The 24,248-nt window shown below is 37.0% G+C and overlaps 2 protein-coding genes and 1 pseudogene across 2 annotated transcripts; all 3 read right to left on the reverse strand.

Annotated features, from left to right (window-relative positions):
- Positions 1 to 602: 602 nt before the first annotated feature.
- Positions 603 to 12,030, reverse strand: LOC113067952 (UDP-glucuronosyltransferase 2C1). The gene is made up of 6 exons (XM_026240452.1): positions 11,032 to 12,030; positions 6,942 to 7,090; positions 6,191 to 6,322; positions 5,882 to 5,969; positions 1,387 to 1,609; positions 603 to 1,267 (listed from the first exon to the last, which is right to left on the reverse strand). Exons 1-6 carry the CDS (start codon positions 11,738 to 11,740, stop codon positions 982 to 984), a joined length of 1,587 nt encoding a protein of 528 aa, XP_026096237.1. The 5' UTR covers positions 11,741 to 12,030; the 3' UTR covers positions 603 to 981.
- A 2,695-nt stretch (positions 12,031 to 14,725) lies between these two features.
- On the reverse strand, positions 14,726 to 18,817 carry LOC113067955 (UDP-glucuronosyltransferase 2C1-like; annotated as a pseudogene).
- An 84-nt stretch (positions 18,818 to 18,901) lies between these two features.
- Positions 18,902 to 22,787, reverse strand: LOC113067953 (UDP-glucuronosyltransferase 2C1-like). The gene is made up of 6 exons (XM_026240453.1): positions 21,851 to 22,787; positions 21,597 to 21,745; positions 20,195 to 20,326; positions 19,929 to 20,016; positions 19,502 to 19,721; positions 18,902 to 19,345 (listed from the first exon to the last, which is right to left on the reverse strand). The coding sequence occupies exons 1-6, from the start codon at positions 22,557 to 22,559 to the stop codon at positions 19,063 to 19,065; spliced, it is 1,581 nt and encodes a 526-aa protein (XP_026096238.1). The 5' UTR covers positions 22,560 to 22,787; the 3' UTR covers positions 18,902 to 19,062.
- Positions 22,788 to 24,248: the final 1,461 nt, after the last annotated feature.

Here is a 24,248-nt window from a genome sequence, read left to right on the forward strand (position 1 = left end):
TTGTAAAAATCTACCCATTTCAGAAAGGCGGGGCATAGAGGAGAAATAGAAAATGTACAGTATGTGGAACCAATGTGTTTTTTAAACTTAAACCACATAAACACATTTCATTACACCAAATAAACACAAAAAAAATATTTTTTAGCAATTTCATATGACCCCTTTAATGGCAGTGTGGACGGAGGCCTCTCACTTTCCACTAAAATAAAGAAATGTCTGTTTTTACAATCTCTTCTCATTAGCAGCTCCCAGTTTATGAGTGATGTATCTCATCCCATTCTAATCCATTCTAAATTAAATTGACCTTCAACAGTATATACATTTTATTGCCTTTAAAAAAAAAAAAAAAAAAAAAAATTCAGCTGAACAACAATGCAATCCATTGAACAAACTATACTTTTATCACTCATAGCCTTATTTTCAATACATACCAAAAAATAAAAAAGGGTTCCTAGTTTTTTCACTTTAATGTTACAAATGCTATGCATGTAGTGTGTAATTAACCTTCATGACTACAGGCAGCTGAACTTCACATGGCCCATGCTGCTAGCTTGAGTCTAAAGCATAATATTAGAAATTAATAACTCAAACTGAAAACTCTCTTCACGTTCTAACTTTGATTTTATTTATAATGATCAGTAAATTAATTACAAAACAAGTGCATATTTATTTGTTTAGTTTCGATGTCTGAAAGAATTTGTAAGCCTGTTGTTATTTTTGTTTTTGTATGACTCAATCTTAAAACAGCCAGAGCAGACTAACAAGGCAGCATTTTCACAAATAAAACTTACAGTAAGCTCAAATATGAACATATTTGCAAATATGGTATAAAATCTTCAAACATAATTTGTGGCATCTTTAAACATGAATTCCCAGTATAAACAGTGCACTGACATGACATCATACCTATTTTTCAATGCATGTAAAAAAAAATAATAAAAATGCATTATATAGAATATTCAAAGCAATCAAAAATCTTAATCACTCTTTTTTGCTTTTTTTACTTTTTGATCTAAAACAGCAACGCATTATGAAGAATTTGCACATTTTAAAGAAGACGTAGAGGACTACAGTCAGGATAGTGATGAGAAAAGTGAACACGTCCAGACAGTGGTACTGGTACCAGGTAAGGTTGTGGGCCTCGACACGCAGGTGTTTAGCGCCTTTATTGCGCATGACAAACTCAATCCAGAACACAGCCTCATCTAAAGGCTTTACTGGTCTGTCATGATGAATCCTGGACAAACGCATAACATTCTCCTTATACCTGAAGAGATGAAGACACATACTGTCATATGTCTATGTATCCTGTGTGTATTGCATTTGAGAACAAAGATCCTGTTAAGCACTGACACCACTGTAAATCTGATGATATGAGTGACTTACGATGAGTTATTAATGATGGCATTGAGTCCATCCACCAGGTCTTGTGGCTCCATGGTTTTGATGTTGTCTATACTAACAGCAGCCCCTCTTGCCTTTATATGAACCAAATTATCAGGCTGGTCACCAAACAAGGGAATCCCAACCATTGGAACACCATGATAAATGGCCTCATATAAGCTGTTAGTGCCTCCATGAGTGATGAATACTCTGGTTTTGGGGTGACCTGAATCATGAGACAAACATGGACAAATAAACAAGGAAAAGCAAAAACCACTGTTACAGTGACACACTTACAATAGAAGTATATGAATATTACAGTCCCCCTGTAGTGAAAATGTTTATTTGTCTATGTGGTGCTTTTAATGTGCTTTTAGACAAACCATGTGACAAACCATTAATCGACACCATTACTGAGAATTTTCTGCTTAAAGGGATAGTTCACCCAAAAATGAAAATTTTATATTTATCTCAGTAGTACAATCCATGGCAAATGGTAACAGAATCTATGAGAGTACAAAAAAACATGCACAGGCAAATCTAAATTAAACCTTGTGGCTCATGATGATACATTGATGTGTAAAGACACAAAACGTGCAAGAAACTGAACAGGATTTATATACTATTTTTTTTTTTTTTTACCTCTGATTCACACAATGTCCGAACTGTTAGAACTCTTGTGAATCCGCAGTAGGGATATGCACATCGATGCTGCAGTATCAATATATCGATACTCAGAAGCTTCTATTTTGGTATCTATATTTTCTGCAAAGTATCGATATTTGATTATATTTATAATTTCTTTATAACTAAATGTTTTAAGCAGTGTGTGCAGGCCAATCCGGACGGTGTGTGTGTGTATGATATAAAAAGAAAAGGTCCCGTGGACCCGGTGGTTTGACGTTAACACCGATTGGTCTGCGGCTGCGCAGTGCAATGTGCCATTCACCATCACAACACGAGATGCACGGTCGCGACTTGCGGAAAAGATGACAGCAGTACCGCCGCTCCCTATATGCAGAATATGCAGTCTGCGTAGGGCACCAAATCCCAGAGGGGGCACCATCCCAGTTGCTCCAAAAAAAAAAAAAAAACCTGCACCATTCTCCCATCCGCGCTCGCGACTGCTCGAACCTCATGTTTGTGGCTGAATGTTCATAACTGATGGATGGACATCTATGTCTGGGTAAAGGACATCACCAATCCAGCGCAGAGAAAAGAAAACTATGAAAAAATTTCGTTTGCTTGACATTGGACCTTCGAGAGTCTGAAATTTAGGGACCGTCTCTAAAGTTATATGCGATATTGGTATACACTTTTCCAACATCAGTAGCATTTGAGGAGAATGACTTACAGTCATAAAAACAACTGTAATTGTTCATGTAGGTGTCAGCAATAAGGCACAATTGAATTGAATGTTTGATATTTATTAAAATAAACTGTAAATCATATGTAAATTGTGCTACTTTTTCACATGGGCTCAAACACAAATTTGAAGCTCAGTAGCATTTGAGGAGAAAGACTTGCAGTCATAAAACAATTGTAATGTGTTCATTTAGGTGTCAGCTACAATGCACACCTTATACATTTTAATATATATTAAAATAAATAATAAAACATTTAGGTAAAAATGAGGCCCGTTTATCACTTTCAGGCACATTCCTGTGAAAGTTTCTTTTTTTTTTAGGCTCCCTTACGAAAATTACCCATGGTATTTACAATAACACCACAAATCATTGTTCTTGTAGCCATGGTAACTGCAAATTTATGTATATATATATTAAATTAAGATTATTTTGAAAAATCACATACACTTTTAAAATTATAAGCAGTATCGGTATTGGTATCGGTATTGTTAAAATTGTAACAAAAAGTATCGGTATCGTATCGCATGGAAAAAACGTGCCCATCCTTATTGCGCAGGCATGTAAGGCATTGTTCTTCTTCTTCTGCTTTATGGCAGATCGCAGACTTATAAGTGCATTACCGCCACCTATCTCTCAAGTGGACCATTGAGATTCCAAATTGAGATTGGAAATAGTGTGTCAATGGTCCATTTGAGAGATAAGTGGCTGCTGTGAAGCGTGTTCACAAGAGTAACGGTTCGGACATTGCGTGAATCAGAGGTAAAAGAAAAAAAAACTACATAAATACTGTTCAGTTTCTTGCACAGACCAATCAATTTGTGTCTTTACACATCAATGTATCTTCACAAGCCGCAGTGTTTAAATTGCATTGTCTGTGCATGTTTTTTTTTTACTCTCATAGATTCTGTTAGTTACCATTTGCCATGCATTGTACGACTGAGAGACTGCAATGACTAAGGCTAAAAATCATAATTTGTGTTGTACTGAAGAAACAAAGTCACCTTCCCAAAGTCATCTTGGATGCCCTGGGGGTAAGCAAATAAACATCAAATGCTCATGTTTGGGTGAACCATCCCTTTAAACTGTGCTTTCCCAAAGGCTGTCCCAGAAATGCAGTTTGAAACAACCCTTTTTTTTCTTTTTTCTTTTTTAACCGTCACAAAAATCTGTAACCAATCACTTCAAGTAATCCTATCATTAGCATATCATTAACTGTGCTGTAAAGCAGGGGCTCTAGTGAGAAGACAGCCAGGTTAATCTGGTCTATTTTTCTGTAAATGTTTCACTATTTTCACGATGGCATGTGCTGTTAGTGCTTATTTATTTGTATTTAGATCGCTAACTTGAATAATAACCCTGCAGCAACAGTGTAAAAGTAGCCCGGAGTCAGACCCAACTCTCCCGCAATGGGCGTGAACTGGAATCACAGACTTTGCTGCATTCGAGTCTTCAAGGCATCTTGAAGACACAACATCGTCAAGTAAGCAACTTTAACATTTGTTACAGTATTTACTGTCATTGTCCGCTAGTAAAAACATAGTTTTATCAGTCATTATCCATAGATCAGGAGGCGGTGGCTGGTGTGACTGAGTGTAGGTGGGGCTAATTTGCATATTCATAGATATGACATGAGGATTATTAAAGACATAATTTTCATTTTTCGGTAAACTAACACTTTAAGTCAAATTTACAACAAATCAATGTCTAGTCAGGCTTTCACGTCAGTTTGATTTGACCTTTTTAATGTCAAAGTGATGTCCTCTGGGTAGATAAATAGTAAGATTGTCATCGCAAAACACACATTCAACCAAAGCCCATTTTGAATCGATCGCTAAACTTCTGTTTTCGCCATTACTTCAGAACAGCATCTACTCCAGAGATGGTCTTATTACTGGGAGAAACGAGGGTCTGTATTACTTACCACTGGTGAAAGCATAACAGTCAACTTGGATCACATGTGCCTTGTTAACCAATTAACATTATAGCCTTGATATCATTGAATTTCAGTCAAGACTTGTGCAACAATCGCAGTTTACGGATTACCATAGAAATGAATGAGAAGTGGCGTAAACTTAACCCAACTGTCGCAAAAGTTGTATGATTTATCTTATAAAAGGCTTGTGTTCTCTGAAAAAAAAACACAACATGGACAAGGAGCATGACGGAACGGGTGAAGAAGACACTAAATGAAAGTGTAAATTCAATATGGAGGTTTCCAGGGGGTACACTAAGCAGGCAGTGCTACTTTCTGTTTCTCACATGCTGGTCATTATGTACTGACTACTGTATATCTAACCTATGTACAAAGATTAGTCTGCACTCTTTAAATCGTTTATTGAGATCTAAGCAGAAAATAAAAAAAGACGAATATTTCAGCTATTTGCCTTTATCAGTGTGGCAGTTCTTTGTCTCTCAGTGGTTATATAACAAATGACATACATCAGCTGATTATAGTTATATTAATGTTTGAAGATATATAGGTCTTGGCATGTAATTCAGCTGGGAGAGTGTGGTGATTTGCATTGATTGTTTATCAAACCACCACATTTTGTGTATTAGGCTACAATTCAATAAAAGTATTTTTCAAAGATTTTTAAATAAATCTTTTTTTTTTTTTAAAGGATTTTTTTTTTTACCTTTAGACAAAATATAAAAGACAACAATTCTTGATACACCAGGCTTTTATGGCCCATATAGTGAGAATATATTGGGGGGGGGGCATTAACTTTATTCAGAGGCCTAAACTGAGAAAAAATGTTAATTTGGTTCAGTTATTAGTTATATGGCCAAAAAAAAATCTAAATTCATTTTATTGTTGTTGTTTTATAACAGTATGCAATTCAGTAAGCCTACAGTGACTGTGAGATGAACAAATGAATGTTCTTCAAAAGCCTGTTTATCATTATTTGATAAATTACAGATCCCAATGTTTCTTCCCAAAGTCATTTTAGGCTCAAAAAAATTAATTAAATCACAAAACCCTGAAGGCACTTATAGTTAAATCTAAATGTAATTTTAGTAATTTCAGTTAAAAATGTAAATTTTTATTTACATTTTATAAAAAATATAAAATGTAGTTAGTATTAATATATAATCCAATTAATATATAAACATTAATATATAATACAAACCCAATAAATCATTCTGAGGGATCCACTTATAGATTCTGGTGTTTTCACCAAGAGTATCTGGCTTCTCTCCGCCGTATCGCCATAAAACCTGCAAGAAAAAAAAAACAGAAACAAAAAAAACACACACTCAACAGATCAACAGATAATGGCAAATACGTTATTGAGAATCACTACTAGAATAAATGTGGATATGTACTTTGAATTGTGACTAAATTAATGTTTAAATAACTCATGTAAATTTAGGTTAGTTCCCTCATTCTAATAATCTCTTATCGTGCTTATTTAAAGGATGTAAACATGATCACTTACCTTCTGTGGAATCTGTGCCAGTGCTGAGGCGATCTTATTGCTTATCTCTTTAGGCATTTTGTCTACCAAAGACCCCAGAGTGAAGACCACAATCCCATCATCCCCTGAGCTCTGTACAAACTCCTCCATGTCCTATACAGAAGAAGACATCATGGATTTATACTGTGTAAAAAATGACTCTACATATATTTATGTACAGTACTATCTGAAATATGTTGCTGTAGGTATACTGCAGTTTCCATTCCAAATAATGAAACTAAAAGCAGTTTGTACAGCAGGGTCTACATGTGGTTTACTGCTGAATCTTCAACAACACAGCAAAAGCATTTATATTTTAAGCACTGATCTTTACAGATTAATGAGGCTTTTTTTAATCTAAAGTTGAAATCTGCATTGAATGTGATTCATTGTGATGCAGTAAAAAAAATGACTGTGTCTGATGAAATAACACTGAGAAGCATTTTTCTCTTGACATCTTTCTTTTCCAAGTTGGGTTCACGCAAACTACAACTCAACAAACCAGCATTTAATTCAAGAACAACTGACTCTTGTGTCAGCTCTTTTTAGTGAATTAAAACATACAGCGTGACCAGTATTTTCATTCTTGAACAATCATTACTCTTACAGCCCTTTTAATGAATATTTAAAAAAATACTTGAGTTACTGGTTGGAATCATTCCATGATAAATCCTGAAATGGTCTTAGATGTATGATTCAAATCGCAAAAAAAGTAATTCAGAGACACATGCACCTTGGGTAATGGTTTGGCAGGGGTGCAGTGAAGGCCTCCAACATATTTGAAGTTGGGCAGGAATGGCCGTGGAAACTCAAAATCCCAGTAGGTTCTGATTAACCAGATATCAGCTTTACCCGTCATCTCACAAAATGATGTGGGCCGTCCTGAAATGAAGGAGTTTCAATTCAAATTAAGCTCTACCAGCTGCATTTCTTGTTGATTATTACCTAGGCGTTCATTTGTTTCTGCTGGTGGGTGCCCAGCCTCCAAATGTGTAATTGTCGCCTTGCAGATGCAAAAAGGGGATTTTTTTGTGTGTGTGTGTGTTTTCCTTATATTAAAATTAACATTGGCTGCATATTGTGGCATTGAAACAGAGATCCACATCAGTGTCTGTACAGTCTTTTGATTTAATGTTGATAAACTTATCAGAAGTAAGAAATGAAAAAAAAGGATATCAGAAATAACAAAGAGTCTGATTTCATGCTTGCGTTTGGGGAATTACTGCCTGGTTTGGGGAATGAAACAAACAAATCTCCATTAACTAGCCATTCTACAGAGGCAATGGTGAGTAAAATTACCCACAGGGCCCTGATGTGAGAACTCAGAGAGGTTCCTGAATCTCAGATGATAGATGCCCTATTTGTCCACTCCAGATACATTGACGCAGCTGCCATTTTGAAACAGTCAATTTGACGCCATTGACCATAATAAGCAATGAATATTCAAAAATATACAGTACATGCATATAATTTGCTGTTGTAGACACACACAGTCAATCTGCACTCGAGGGTTCACAGACTATTTCAAAAATGGCGTATGGCTTACGTATCGTGGGACATAGAAACAGTTGCTAATGAAGCATCTACTTGATTTCACCCGGTGGCCATCTTTGAAATGCCTGTCGGGCAGCTATTTCCGCCATGCAAGTACAGCTCTTATCTTTTTTCAAATAGTTGTATCTCAGCCCAGGCCATCACTAGTGGGGTGAAAGGTGATGACGATTATAGGGGCCCATGGCTGAGGGGGAGGCCCCTGGCAATCTCAAATGTCTGGCTGAGGCCAGCCTAAAATTGATAGGGTTAGTTTTTTGCCATGATCGGGCTAGTTTTGAGTTCCAGTTTGGATGGTTTTGTTACACAGACCTGACAATTAACCAACTATCTCTGGCAGCTATTTCAGTAATGCAAGTAACGTAACCGAAACATTAAATTATCAAACATTTGTAATAAAGCTTATAATTAAATTTCATATTTGAAACCACAAACAAAATCTGATAACCAATGTTTCATCATTTGTTCTTATGCTCAAATATATAAAAAAAAACTAGGCTACACAGGCCAATGCGCACATCTGGGAACACTCTTAAGAGATTATAACTGACAACTAAGGAAAATCCCAAATTCAGTATCTCAGAAAATTAGAATATTGTGAAAAGGTTGAATATTGAAGACACCCGGTGCCACATTCTAATCAGCTAATTAACTCAAAACACCTGCAAAGGCCTTTAAATGGTCTCTCAATTTAGTTCTGTAGGCTACACAATCATGGGGAAAACTGCTGACTGGACAGTTGTCCAAAAGACGACCTGACCCGTCGTCTTTTGGACAACTGTCCAGTCAGCAGTTTTTGCACAAGGAGGGCAAGACACAGAAAGGTCATTGCAAAAGAGGCTGGCTGTTCACAGAGCTCTGTGTCCGAGTACATTAATAATAGAGACGCGAAGGAAAAGATGTGGTAGAAAAAAAGTGTATAAGCAATAGGAATAACCGCACCCTGGAGAGGATTGTGAAACAAAACCCATTCAAAACTGTGGGGGAGATTCACAAAGAGTGGACTGCAGCTGGAGTCAGTGCTTCAAAAAACCACTACGCACAGATGTATTCAAGACATGGGTTCAGCTGTCGCATTCCTTTTGTCAAGCCACTGTTGATCAACAGACAGCGTCATAGGCATCTAAAGATAAAAAGGACTGGACTGCTGCTGAGTGGTCCAAAGTTATGATTTCTGATGAAAGTAAATTTCGCATTTCCTTTGGAAATCAGGGTCCAAGAGTTGCTTGAGGTCCAGTGTAAAGTTTCCACAGTCAGTGATGGTTTGGGGTGCCATGTCATCTGCTGATGTTGGTCCACTGTGTTTTCTGAGGTCCAAGGTCAACGCAGCCGTATACCAGGAAGTTTTAGAGCACGTCATGCTTCCTGCTGCTGACCAACTTTATGGAGATGCAGATTTCATTTTCCAACAGGCCTTGGCATCTGCACACAGTGCCAAAGCTACCAGTACCTGGTTTAAGGACCATGGTATCTCTGTTCTTAATTGGCCAGCAAACTCGCCTGACCTTAACCCCATAGAAAATCTATGGGGTATTGGGAAGAGAAAGATGCGATATGCCAGATCCAAGAATGAAGAAGAGCTGAAGGCCACTATCAGAACAACCTGGGCTCTCATAACACCTGAGCAGTGCCACAGACTGATCAACTCCATGCCACGCCGCATTGCTGCAGTAATTCAGGCAAAAGGAGCCCCAACTAAGTATTGAGTGCTGTACATGCTCATACTTTTCATGTTCATACTTTTCAGTTGGCCCAGATTTTTAAAAATCCTTTCTTTGTATTGGTCTTAAGAAATATTCTATTTTTCTGAGATACTGAATTTGGGATTTTCCTTAGTTGTCAGTTATAATCATCAAAATTAAAATATATAAATATTTGTAATATATCAGTCTGTGTGTAATGAACGAATATACTTTTTGAATGGAATTAGTGAAATAAATAAACTTTTTGATATTCTAATTATATGACCAGCACATGTACTCCCATTTATGAGTGTATGAGTGCACTGTCTTTGTCAAAGGCCCTGTCCGAAATGGAACACTTCATGTGTACTTTAAAAGGACTGGAAGACGGAAGAGGAAGACGGTGAGGGTTCAGCGTGCAATTTGGAAGAGGGCCAAAGTTGGAGAATATGTGGGTGGCTTGAGTCCGATTACCAATGAAAATAATTTCGATTTGTTTCCTAAATTAAACAAAATGAGTTTACAGTAAGGCATTTAAAATAGCAAGTAATATTATTTTTAATTTAAAAAAAATGCTTGTATTTTTTTCGCCACATGCAATTTTTCCTTAAAGGGGGGGTGAAATGCTCGTTTTCACTCAATATCCTGTTAATCTTGAGTACCTATAGAGTAGTACTGCATCCTTCATAACTCCAAAAAGTCTTTAGTTTTATTATATTCATAAGAGAAAGATAGTCTGTACTGATTTTTCCCGGAAAAACATGACCGGCTGGAGGCGTGACGTGTGGGCGGAGCTAAATAATCACGAGCGCCAGTAGGCTTTTGCGTTGAGAGCATGTGGAATCTGTGACATTACTGTGAGGGAAAAACCATCATCCAAAACAAACCATGGCTTACAGTCAGAGTCAGCTGTTTATTTATGATCCAGAATCAGATCCTGAGGCTGAAACTGAAGGAGAGCAGCAGCAGCAACGACTCGCTCAGAGGGGGCTCGAACCTGGGTCTGTAAAAATAAACTCCATCCACTGGTCCCTTAATGCTGTTTTTTTTTTGGTAATCTGGTAATCTGTGCCGGGTTGTCTTGCCCTGGCAACCAAAAACACACTTCTTTTGTGACTTTTCGCGACGCTCTCGCTCGCTCTGATCAGTGAATCGCTCTGATCAGTGAAATGTCTGTGCTCAGCCTGGCTATACGGGAGCGCGCGCTCTTCCGGCAGAAGTGCCCTAGGACCCATATAAGGAAATTCTGCTCCATCTAACGTCACACAGAGCCATACTCAAAAAAAAACTTTCAGAAACTTGTGACAAACCGGAAGGAGTATTTTGGGAACAAAAATACTCCTTCAAAGGTACAACTTAATTTTTGAAACTTTGTCCATGTTTAGCATGGGAATCCAACTCTTTAACAGTGTAAAAAACTCAGTATGCATGAAATAGCATTTCACCCCCCTTTAATATTAATTAGTTATTTTTGCAGCAGAACATGTTCAAGGCCAGGATGCTCACCGTATGAGTATGCAACTATGAAATGAGAACAATGACAGAGTGTTCACTAGCATTAGGTGAACTAGCTCTTTTTCTTTAACTCACCAAAATATTCAGTGTAATAGCTGTCAAATTTTCTCCAAGCAAGAGTGGCAAAAAAATCTTGAGAAAGGTAGAAGAGCATATTGATGATTCGTTCTGTGAAGCTCATCTTGTCTGTGAGTTTACTCATGACTCCAGGAACAAATGAAGGTGGAGCTGGTAACTGACCACACATCCGCTCAGCAACATTAGCAACAGATAACCGGAACGTGTAAACCAAGGGAACGTTCAGCTCTTCAGCCACAATATCGCTGCATGCGTAGATCGGATCCGACAGAACAACGTCAAACTTCCCATTCCGCAATTTCTCCATCAACTCTGGCGATTTGAGAATGCCGTCACAGTATGCTATAGACATTTCCTGAAGTTTGGAAGTAAACTCTAAGACTTTCATTTGAATCTGCAGTAAGTTTAACTGATCGGTCTCATACACTGAGAAATATAGAAATTCCTCAATGAAGTCTCTCATTTCCTGTACATCCATGGACACGTTAAAGGGCTGGGACGAGAAGCGATCCGATTCTTTAGCTTTCATGAAGAGAGAGGCATCCGGAACCAACACCGTGACACTGTGTCCCCTTTCAATCAACGTTTCCAACACGATCTTCAGATTGATCCAGTGACTGCCCTCAGTAAACCAAACTAAAACATTCCCACATTCTGCAGGACCGAAAAGAGTGAGCAGAGAAAGAAAACAGACTACGAGTCTCATGATTGCCAGAGAGAGAGTGAGAGAGAGAGAGTGAGATCACCAGTGTCCCGCCTCTACATATACTCTCAGGTATAATTATTAACCAGTGCAAAGTCATGGCTCATGGAGATCATATATCAATAAAATATTCAGACAAAAGGCGCAGACCAAAAGAAAAGGTAAAACAGGTTAATGCACGTAGCTGTTATTCCTGTTTCGTGATTAAAATTTTATGGGGGAAGTTTTATTATACGTATGATAGCCTATTTCGGCATATTTCACAACAGAAAACTTTTAAGTTTCATCTAAATGATTCACACGTGGACCATATGCGCAAGAGCCAATTAACTTTATGCTTTTCCTTTTTCTCCTTATATGGCATTGCGTGTCCACCTCAGTATGTAATATGAACAGCCAGAGCAGATGGAGGAGTCCGTCAGTAATCTTCACGTAAATATGGTCCTCTTCCTCACAAACGTATGGCTTCAGATTCTCTGTATTGCGAGTCTTTAAGTTTATGGACTACTTAAATTGTACATTTTAGCTTTACAGCATTATGTAGGCCTAAAGGCAGTGGGGCATTTATTCTCTCACTATTTCTTTACACAAAAAAAGCCATATGATAAAAATGACTGTTTTACAATTTCATCTCATTAGAAGCTGTTTTGTCAGCCATTTGGCATGTTGTTAAAAGCAATACATTCCACTGAACATCCTAAACTTGCCTCATTTATGCTAAAATTAGATTATACTAGATTTTTCAGTATGTTACACATTTAATGCATAGCCTAATTGTCCTTCATGACTGTAAGCAGTTGTAATTAATGTTAATTCTAACTTTTGATTAATTTATTCATATCAATAAATGAATTGCAAAAAAAGTGCACTTTTTTTTTTTGCTTTTGTTCAGTCAGTGTATGGAAGAAATATCTGTTTTTAAAACGACCCTTACGAAAAAAGCAGTATACTTCAAGTTATTTTATTAAGTATACTTAAGTATATTTTTAAGTATACTTTATGTAGCAAGTATACAAATATCAGTGTTCTAGTAGTATACTGTGTAAGTGTACTGTTTCAATACTCCTTGGAACTAAATTGGCCCACTTTCTAGTATATAAAAGTATACTTTTAAGTATACTTTAAGTATAACAGTAGCAAACTTTGAGTACACAACTAGTTTACCTCTATGTTTGTAATTTGTACTGCAATTATACTAAAAGTGAACTTATAGGTTTACTGATAGTTTACTAATTAAATACTTTGTACACTTTGAAGTATAGTCTCAGTAAACTATACTAGTTTAGTAGTTTTATACTGCAAGTATACTCATAAGTTTCCTTTAAGTGAACAAACACATAACATTATCTTTATACCTGAAGAGATGAAGACAAATACAATGTCTTACAATATATGTCTGTGTATATAGTGCATTTTTAGAGAAAGTCTATATATTTTGAGGACTTACTGTCCTGTTAAGCACTGACAGCACTGTATTTCTGTTATAAGCGACTTATGAGGAGTTATTAATGATTGCATTGAGTCCATCCAAAAGGTCTTGTGGCTCCATGGTTTTGATGTTGTCTATACAGCAGCCCCTCTTGCCTTTATATGAACCAAATTATTAGTCTGGTCACCAAACAAGGGGATCCTGACCATTGGAACTCAATGTTATATTGCCTCATATATCCCATTAATGTCTCCATGAGTGATGAATGCTCTGGTTTTAGTGACCTGCTGTTCTAGGCCTGTGAATTAGCAGCATATGGGTTTGTATAGATGTGAAGTGAGTGGATGAACTAGATTTAGAACTTAACTTTAACTCACCTAGATATTCAAGAAGTAGTGGCTTAGTGGTTAGAGAGTTTGACTCCTAAGGTTGTGGGTTCGAGTCTCGGGCCAGCAATACCATGACTGAGGTGCGGTTGAGCAAGGCACCAAACCACCAACTGCTCCCTGGGCGCCGCTTCATAAATAGCTGCCCACTGCTCTGGTTGTGTGTTCACTGTTGTGTGTCTGCTTTTTGGATGGGTTAAATGCAGACCACAAATTCTGAGTACGGGTCACCATACTTGGCTGTATGTCACATCACCTTCAGTGTAATAGTTGTAAACTCTTTTAAAGCAAAAATCTTTCCATGCCACAAATTTATCCATCAACTCTAGCGTTTAGAGAATGCTGAATAGACTTTTACTAGCATCGGCAGTAAGTTTAACTGATCGGGCTCATATACTGAGAAATAAACACATTCCTCATTGAAGTCACTCATCTCCTGTTTAGAGAGAGATGTTAGGGACCAGCACTGTGACACTGTGTCCCTCAGTCAATGTTTCCAACTCAATCTTCAGATTGATCCAGTGTCTGTCCTCAGTAAACCAAACTAAAACATTTCCACATTCTGCAGGACCGCAAAGAGTGAGAAAGAAAACAGAAAAGAGAAAGAAAACAGACTATGTGTCTCATAAGTGTCCCGCCTCAACTACTGCATGGATTAATAATTAACCAGTGCAAAGTCATAGCATTTATATATCAATAAAGTATTCAGGTAGAAGAGAAAGGTAAATCCAGCGATGGGCTGTTTCGAAACACTGTTATGAAACGAATCTTTTGTTTTGAACTAGTGGTTAGGAGCGTGTATCAAACTACAAATGTAGTTTGATTTCCAGAAACGAGGCTTTTGAAACAGTTGGCCAAGCATGAACCTCTCTCTACAGTATGTGCTTTCTATTTAATCTCGGATAAGTTTTGATATAAAGTTGTAGACTTTTTTTTTTATAACACATTTGTATAATAGAGGAAGAGTAGTAGTTATTGTGTCTTATTGGCTTGTCTAGCTACACTCTCCATAAAACACAAATTAGCTGTGACAAATAAAACACTAACTTACTTCTTGTGTCTTTTGCATGTTAAGTGAGGAGTTTGTCATAGCACTCACACGTATAATCCGTAAACGAGTGTGGCATTTTGAATGGTAGTGTTTTCTTGATGAAAAACGAGCTGTTATGCATGTTTGAGCTGAGTTTTCATTGCATTTACTCAGTTTTTGTCCAGCAGGTGTCATCAGCGTGTGCTGTTTCCAGAGCTTTGGAACAGTGAATCATTTTGCAAAGCAGTTGGATCAATTTCTTTCTCCCATCACTAGGAATAACAAGTGTGTGATAAGGACACATGGGGAAAAAAAATACATATTTTACATGTATATACCTGCTAGGTACTAACACTGAGCTTACACTACACAAAATATTGTCAAGTTGTGTTTACCACAGACCTTATTTTACTTATAAATTTAAAGCCCCCATTATAAAACCCCATAGGAAAATCTCAACCCATGGTGATTTTTGCTGATATTAAAAGCTGAACATTCAATATGTAAATAATTTAAGATCAAGTAAAAATGTATATACAATGGAGACATATTCAAAGCAAGCATAAGGCTTAATCACTCTTTTTTGCTTTTCCTCTTTGATCTAAAACAGCAACGCATTATGAAGAATTTGCACATTTTAAAGAAGACGTAGAGGACTACAGTCAGGATAGTGATGAGAAAAGTGAACACGTCCAGACAGTGGTACTGGTACCAGGTAAGGTTGTGGGCCTCGACACGCAGGTGTTTAGCGCCTTTATTGCGCATGACGAACTCAATCCAGAACACAGCCTCATCTAAAGGCGTTACTGGTCTGTCATGATGAATCCTGGACAAACGCATAACATTCTCCTTATACCTGAAGAGATGAAGACACATACTGTTATATGTCAGTGTATGCTGTGCAGTGCAATTGAGATCAAAGATCCTGTAAAGCACTGACACCACTGTAAATCTGATGATATGAGTAACTTACGAGGAGTTATTAATGATGGCATTGAGTCCATCCACCAGGTCTTGTGGCTGAGTAGTTTTGATGTTGTCCATAACAACAGCAGCCCCTTTTGCCTTCATATGAGCTAAATTATCAGTCTGGTCACCAAACAAGGGAATCCCAACCATTGGAACGCCATGATATATGGCCTCATTTATGCCATTACTGCCTCCATGAGTGATGAATGCTCTGGTTTTGGGGTGACCTGAATCATGAGACAAACATGAGTAAAAACAAGGTAAAGCAAAGGCCACTGTTACTGTAACACACAATGGAAGTGTGCAGACAAACAGTAAATGATCAAATGTAATCTCTTTTTTTTAGGTTTTTTAAATATATTTTATTACAAAATTAAAAGTATAGTTTAATATTTTAGTAGTAATGTAGTATAATCACAATTTATAGCACAAACCCAATAAATCATTCTGAGGGATCCACTTGTAGGTTTTGGTGTTTTCGTTAAGAGTATCTGGCTTCTCTCCCCCGTATGCCATAAAACCTGCAAGAAAAACAAAACACACACTCAACAGACCAGTGTGTAATGACAAAGACATTATCGAGAATCACTTCCCAGACTAAATGTGGAAATTCACTTTAAAATGTGACTAAAAAAGCCTTGATAAATTCATGTTTTCACTCTTTCCAGTCACATCAAGAAGCAGTGCTTATTTTTCATGATATATGGATAGAAACGATGTCAGAATGATCACTTACCTTCTGTGGAATCTGTGCCAGTGCTGAGGCGATCATATTGCTCGTCTCTTTGGGCATTTTGTCTACCAAAGACCCCAGACTGAAGACAACAATCCCATCATCCCCTGAGCTCTGTACAAACTCTTCCATGTCCTACACAGAAAAAATGAATTGTGTGAATAGTAAGTTAACTGAACTGGTCACGGAGTCATCATATGTCCTGAGTTCTTATTAACAGTTGAAAAAGACAGATGAACCTTGGGTAATGGTTTTGCAGGGGTGCAGTGTACTCCTCCAATGTATTTGTAGTTGGGCAGGAATGGCCGTGGAAACTCAAAATCCCAGTAGTTTCTGATTAACCAGATATCAGCTTTACCCATCATCTCACAAAATGATGTGGGCCGTCCTGGAGAGAGGAATGCTTGACAGCTTATTGACAGTTATTTTTGCATAGTATTTTAGACATGCTTAAGACTTCTTGCACCTGAAGTGCACAGGAATCACAGCTGCCACTTGAGTGAAGTATATTAGTCTATATGGAAATGTGTCCCTTAGATTCTGTATGGTGTTTGAGTAAACTCTTTCCCGAAGTTTCTTTTAAAGGGATACTCCACCCCAAAATGAAAATGTTGTCATTGATCACTAACTCTGATGTCATTCCAAACCTGTAAAAGCTTTGTTCGTCAGATTAGAGATTGCTTTTACATTTATTAATGTTTAATCGACATGAGTATGTGGGGTTGAATACATTTTAAATACAAATGAAATTTTTACAAAAACATCACAGTTTCTGTGTAAACAAGTCCTGGTTTACTTCCATTTGAAGTGCTTAACAAATTCTGTTTTATTAACAAGGTTCGGGAGGAGCGCGTCAGATACTTAATACCGGTGGAGCACAATCAAGTAATCAACACCACGGTATAAATACAGCCGTCTTATCTCTATCTATTGACAGTTTATCAGCATCCCTCCTCCACCCCATCTCCTCACTTTGTGTTAATTTTACAACTATATGGGGGGGGGTCTAGGTTCGGGCCATTCCCGAGCTCGGAGCCCTTCCCCCGAACAGCACGACAAATACGCATTATCATACTTCAGCTAATTATAGGCAAGTGTCAACTCATGAATTTACAACAAAAATTCTGGTGTATTTGACAACAAATGCTGTTGATACAGATTGAAAAATTAATGCTGTCAAAAATCTGATTTCTGTAACTAAATACCATAAAATTGAAAATTGTCCTCATTGGAACTTGATAGATTTTCTTTGTAAGTATGAATATCCTTCAAAATGAACCTTTCGTGTTCCATTGAAAAAAATGACAGCATATGGGTTTGTAACTACATTAGGAGAGTAAACTTAATTTTCACTTTGTGTGAACTAGTATTGAATTCAGAAGTGTTTTCTTTAACTCACCAAAATATTCAGTGTAATATTTGTCCATTCTTTTCCACACCAACGTGACAAAGGCATCTTGAGAAAGGTAAAAGAGCATATTGAAGATTCGTTCAGTAAAGCTCATCTTGTCTGTGAGTTTAATCATGCCTGCAGGAACGATGGTGGAGATGGTATTTGACCACACATCCGCTCTACAATGTGAGCAACGGAGAACTGAAAAGTGTAAACCAAGGGAATGTTCAGCTCTTCAGCCACAATATCGCTGCATGGGAAGTGTGGATCTGAAAGAACTACATCAAACTTTCCATTCCGCAATTTGTCCATCAACACTGGTGATTTCAGAATACCGTCACAGTATGAAAAAGCCATATCCTGATGTTTGGAAGCAAGCTCGTAGAATTTAATATGAATCTGCAGTACGTTTAACTGATCAATCTCATACACTGAGAAATGTACAGCTTCATTAAGAAAGTCTTGCATGTCCTGTGTGGTCATGGACACGCTGAAGTGTTGGTAGAAGAAGCGATCGGTTTCTTTGGTATCCATGAAGGGAGAGGGATTCGGCACCAGAACTGTGACATTGTGTCCCTTGTCAATCAACCTTTCCAAAATGATCTTAAGATTGATCCAGTGACTGCCTCTAGTAGGCCAAACTAAAATATTCCCACATTGTGCAGGACTGAACACAGCAAGATAAAGAACACAGATTATGAGTCTCATGATTACCTCCAACTGAGTGTGTGATCACTTAGTGTCCTTCAACTATATTCCTAAAGGCATAATTATTTACCAAGTAGTACCGACAGAGTTAAATCAGTAAGAGTCAAAGTGACAAGGTTTTCATAAATCATTAAACTGCTTTGGTAAAAGGTACACCATTATGGTCCAGACATCCCAGTTTCACTAAAACTTAATTTCTTTAAGATTAAGTCTCCTCAATATCCATCTATGCTGTCCCCTGGATTCTGTAGTAGTGTAGTTGATTTGCTGATGCTTTCATTGTAGGATATATTTCAGATAATTCTTTGGAACATTTTATAATCTTACTGAACTCTTGAGGTAATGTTTATACAATGCTGAGCAAAAGTCTAAGGCATGTTAGGAAAATCATTTAAATACTGATTTATAGCTTAAGGGTACCAGAAGGAAATATTGGTTAGACATGTTAAAAAGACATGTATATTGACCTTCTTGCAACACTTATGGATTTAGTCTTTCTCTGATTTTCTTTCTCTTAATGTAATCACAGACAGATTGATGATGGTGAGATCAAATCTCTGTGATTCTCTGTGCATATAATTCATTGCAAAACAAATGTTAGAAACATAAAATGATATTTCCTACTGAAAAACTAAAGCAAAAGATAGAAATGACATTTTTGTTTAAGTCAGAATCAATCACTCTTTTTTGCTTTTCCTCTTTGATCTAAAACAGCAACGCATTATGAAGAATTTGCACATTTTAAAGAAGACGTAGAGGACTACAGTCAGGATAGTGATGAGAAAAGCGAACACGTCCAGACAGTGGTACTGGTACCAGGTAAGGTTGTGGGCCTCGACACGCAGGTGTTTAGTGCCTTTATTGCGCATGACAAACTCAATCCAGAACACAGCCTCATCTAAAGGCGTTACTGGTCTGTCATGATGAATCCTGGACAAACGCATAGCGTTCTCTTTATACCTGTGGAGATTAAGATAAATTCTCTTATATGTCTGTGTATACTTTGCTGTTCATCTATATATTGTGTTTGCATTGAATATGAATGAGAAAGACAGCACAGAGCCTTCAAAATATCACTAAAGTCTTGTCATAGTTGTACAATGAAAGTTAGCTAACGAGGGATCTTTAATGACGGCACTGAGTCCCTCCACCAGGTCTGGAATCTGCATACTGTTGAAGTCCATGATAACAGCAGCACCTTTGGCCTTCATATGAACCAAATTATCAGGCTGGTCACCAAATAAGGGGATCCCGACCATTGGAACACCATGATATATGGCCTCATATATGCCATTAGTGCCTCCATGAGTGATGAATGCTCTGGTTTTGGGGTGACGTTAATCAGAAACAAAAACATGGATAGAGATTATGATTATTTTGTTTGGCAAATCGTAACCAGTAGGGGGCTAAATAGTTTCATTTGAAAATGCCTTTACCATTAAACTAAATGTAATATAATTCAGTTAGCTATCTCCTGTATACATGTCAGTTTTATAGCTCTTGGAAAAACATTTCTTTTTTTCTTAAACATAAATACACAAACCCAATAAATCATTCTGAGGGACCCACTTATAGATTCTGGTGTTTTCACCAAGCATATCTGGCTTCTCTCCGACATATAGCCATAAAACCTGCAAACAAAACAAAATCCATTTATACAACAACATTAACAACTGATAAGTGTATACTGAAACAGAGATTAACTAGCTGACACTACGAGGACTGAAAGCTTCTACTTTTACCTCTTTATCAGGAAGCAGGATTGATAAAATATGGAAAGAATAGAAGAATGTGAGAATGGTAAATAACCTTCTGTGGAATCTGTGCCAGTGCAGAGGCAATCGTATTGCTCCTGTCTTTGGTAATGTTGTTTACCAAAGACCCCAGTGTGAAGACCACAATCCCATCATCCCCTGAGCTCTGCACAAACTCCTCCATGTCTTACACAGAAGAAAAGATGGTCAGTAGCTTCTCTTTTAGCTGCAATGATTTAAATACCAAGTACTACCTATAGGCTAGATTGTAAATGAACACTTAAAAATAAAATGAAAATTTAGTTGATCAGTTATCTATCAGTTATTGAATGTTATCATTCCCATCATACTCAACTTTAATAACCCTACAGTACTAACTCATTCTAGACTCTGAGAACAAAGGTACAGTTAATTTTTCATGGCATAGATGTGAAAGGTAAACTTGGTGATCTTTTTGCTGAATCATCCTCTTCAAGTTTAAAGGCATAGTACAACCAAAAATGGAGATATGCTTTAAATGCCCTCACACTCATTCTATCCAAGATGTGTTTGTTTCTTCAACCTAAAAAGATTTGAAGAAATTTTGCATTAAATCACTTGTTCAGCATTGGATCCTGTGCAGTGAATGGGTGCTGTCCGGATGAGAGTCCAAGCAGCTGATAAAAACATCACAACAGCCCACAAGTAATCCACAGCACTCCAGTCCATCAGTTAACATCTTATGATGTGAAAAGGTGCATGTTTGTAAGTAACAAACATCAATAAAACGTATTTGACTTCAAGTTGTTACTTCAGGCTAAAACAGCTGTCCATAATATTGCTGTGTCCAATGAGAAATTTGTCTCATCTGAATTAAGGATAGATGAATGCTCAGAAATATGCACAGATCAAGCACTGTTTACATGCAAAAAATAGTCCAAAACAGTTCTAAACCGATATGTTAGTAGATTTTGATGGGTAAGGACAACATTATATAGAGGAAGCGTTATAATGCACTTGTATTTCAACTGGAAGCACATCACAAGATGTTAATTGATGGACTGGAGTGGTGGGGATTACTTGTGGATTATTGTGATGTTTTTATCAGCTGTTTGAACTCTCATTCTGACGGCACCCATTCACTGCAGAGGATCCATTGTTGAGCAAGTGATGGAATGCTACATTTCTCCAAATCTGTTCTGAGGAAGAAACTAATTCAAATTTTGGATGGCCTGAGGATGTCGTGGTAAGTGGACACCCAGCTTCCGCAAATGGAAATAAGCAGACTGACTGACTCCAAACTATCACTAGATGTTTGGGAATTATTTTGGGGATTAAGTGTGTTACCTGTCAAGTTTTATATTGCTTTTAGGCTTTTCCTTGTTTAATGATGCAAAGAATTTATCTTATGAATTTTATATCTTGTGCTGGTTTATTTTACAGCAAAAAGGGCAAGACCATTAAAAAGACAGACGCACCTTGGGTAATGGTTTGGCAGGGGTGCAGTGAAGGCCTCCAACATATTTGAAGTTGGGCAGGAATGGCCGTGGAAACTCAAAATCCCAGTAGGTTCTGATTAACCAGATATCAGCTTTACCCATCATCTCACAATAAGAAGTGTGGTGTCCTGGAATTAAACATTAATTTAAACAACAAAATTGCAGCTTCTAGGTGTAAAAGCTTCTAGGTGAAAATCCCCTCATGCCCTCCCTCCCCTCCCCATTTAACATACCAAAATATTCTGTGTAATAGTTGTCGATTTTTTTCCACAGACTAATGGCCAAAACATCTTGAGAAAGGTAGAAGAGCATATTTTTGATTCGCTCTGCAAAGCTCATCTTGTCTGTGAGTTTACTCATTGTTCCAGGAACAAATGATGGTGGAGCTGGTATCTGACCACACATCCGCTCGAAAGTGTTAGCGATAGAGAACCGTAATGTGTACACTAAGGGAATGTTCAGCTTTTCAGCTAAAGCCTCGCTGCATGGATAGATCGGATCCGACAGCATGACGTCAAACTTCCCACGCTCCAATTTGTCCATCAACTCTGGAGACTTCAGAGTACCATCACAGTATTTAAAACACAAATCTAGATCTTTGGAGAAAAGCTGGTAGAATTTGATATAAATTTGCAGCAAGTTCAACTCTTCCATCTCATACATTGAGAAATGTAAAAAATCCTCAAAGGAGTTCTCTATGTCCTGTGCAGATATAGACACATTGAAGGGCTGGTAGGAGAAGCGATCCGATTCTTTGGCATGCATGAAGAGAGAGGCGTCCGGAACCAGCACCGTGACACTGTGTCCCCTTTCAATCAACGTTTCCAACACGATCTTCAGATTGATCCAGTGACTGCCCTCAGTAAACCAAACTAAAACATTCCCACATTCTGCAGGACCGAAAAGAGTGAGCAGAGAAAGAAAACAGACTACGAGTCTCATGATTGCCTGAGATAGAGTGAGAGACCACTCAGTGTCCCACAATCATATTCTGTAGCACTCTTGTGTAATTATTAACATACAAGAGCAAAGTCATGGTCGAGATCAATAAATAAAATCTTCATGTAAGGGTATCTACTTATTTATCTTTTTTTTTTAAATGTTGAAAGATCAGGCTATTTCTGAATATTTTGATGACATGAAGTTTAAGACAGTGCAAGATCATTATTACACATGTAAGTTTAAAAAGAAAAAACACATTGAGAGAATACATGGAATTTACTTAGCGGACAATAGCGTCTAACATGGGAGTGTTAAACCAACGGGTAAATAATTATGTCAACAATATAACGTATGTCTACATTTGTTCAATTCCTGGCGCTGGATAAATTATTTTCACCGCTTTCTGTGGCTAGCGTTTCCTTCCCGCAAATAAAACAAGCCCCTTGTCGCTCTTCTCCGGCAATCACGAACGAAATTTGTCCCGTTCACGACCCAAGACAGCAGCGGCTGTACCAAAACAAGCTATGCACCCTTCCTACAACGTTTTTCAAAATAAAAGCGGTTCCCAAGTAATAAATAGTGTTTTAGTTGATGGACAACCAACCAACTACAACATAATCACGCTGTTTATTAACTATCATTCTGATATCATTCTTTATAGTAGCTATATTTAAATTTTGTTTTTTAAATTCCTTTTTTATTTATCTTTTTATTTCTATTCTTTAAAAAAAGTTAAATATAAATGTTATATACTAATCATTAATATATTTCAAATTTAAAATAAAAAAAATATTATCTATCCTGACTACTTTTAAAATGACTTTTTATCTAAAGCACATACTGATATAAAGAGAGCAAAGAGTGATGTTTGTTATATCAACATCATAAAATGCATTAATAATTACATTAAAGCAGGGTTTCCCAAAATTAATGCAAGACCTGCAGTGGGTTTAAGAGTTGATATAAAACTAATAATTAATTAATATTAATTATATATATATGTATATATATATATATATTTATATATATATATATATATGTGTGTGTGTGTGTGTGTGTGTGTATATATATATATATATATATATATCATGTCAAAGGGTTTTGGCTAACAAAAAACATTTGGGAATCCCTGATGTACAAGAGCAAACATAATAAAAATTAAAATAACAATGTCATTACATGTCCAAGGTTACACTTCCAGGTTTTAAAAATTTTGTCCAGAATTCCAGGATCAAATATTACTGAAGGTTATTGGATATGATGAGAACACAGTGTCTCACCGCACTGAAAAAAAACTGCCTTGACGTTACTCTAAAGCACATTTTATAACTTCATCCAACTTAATGTACTGTTCTTTTTTGTCTTTTAACTAAAGTACCGGTAAATTATTTTTTGAATTGTAAGTAAATCTAAGTTTTGTTGGTGTAATTTAAACTATTTGCTACTCATTAAATCAATCATTTTGAGTTCTGTGGAAACCACGTGACCACTGATGTCATCAAGGTTGGGTTTGAGAGTTTTCTGATCGACAGCCATTATGTTTTCCCGCATTATAACACAGTCAGTTGTGACTGAAGAGAGTGTAAGTCCCTGTCATTAATCATACGGCAAAATAAAAATGTAATGTAAAAAACAAAATGTTTCAGATGATCCCACTTTTCAACAATCCAAAATGTTCTAACTCCTTTT

Source organism: Carassius auratus, linkage group LG30F (genome assembly GCF_003368295.1).
Source record: "Carassius auratus strain Wakin linkage group LG30F, ASM336829v1, whole genome shotgun sequence".
In the NCBI taxonomy this organism is placed as follows: domain Eukaryota; kingdom Metazoa; phylum Chordata; class Actinopteri; order Cypriniformes; family Cyprinidae; genus Carassius; species Carassius auratus.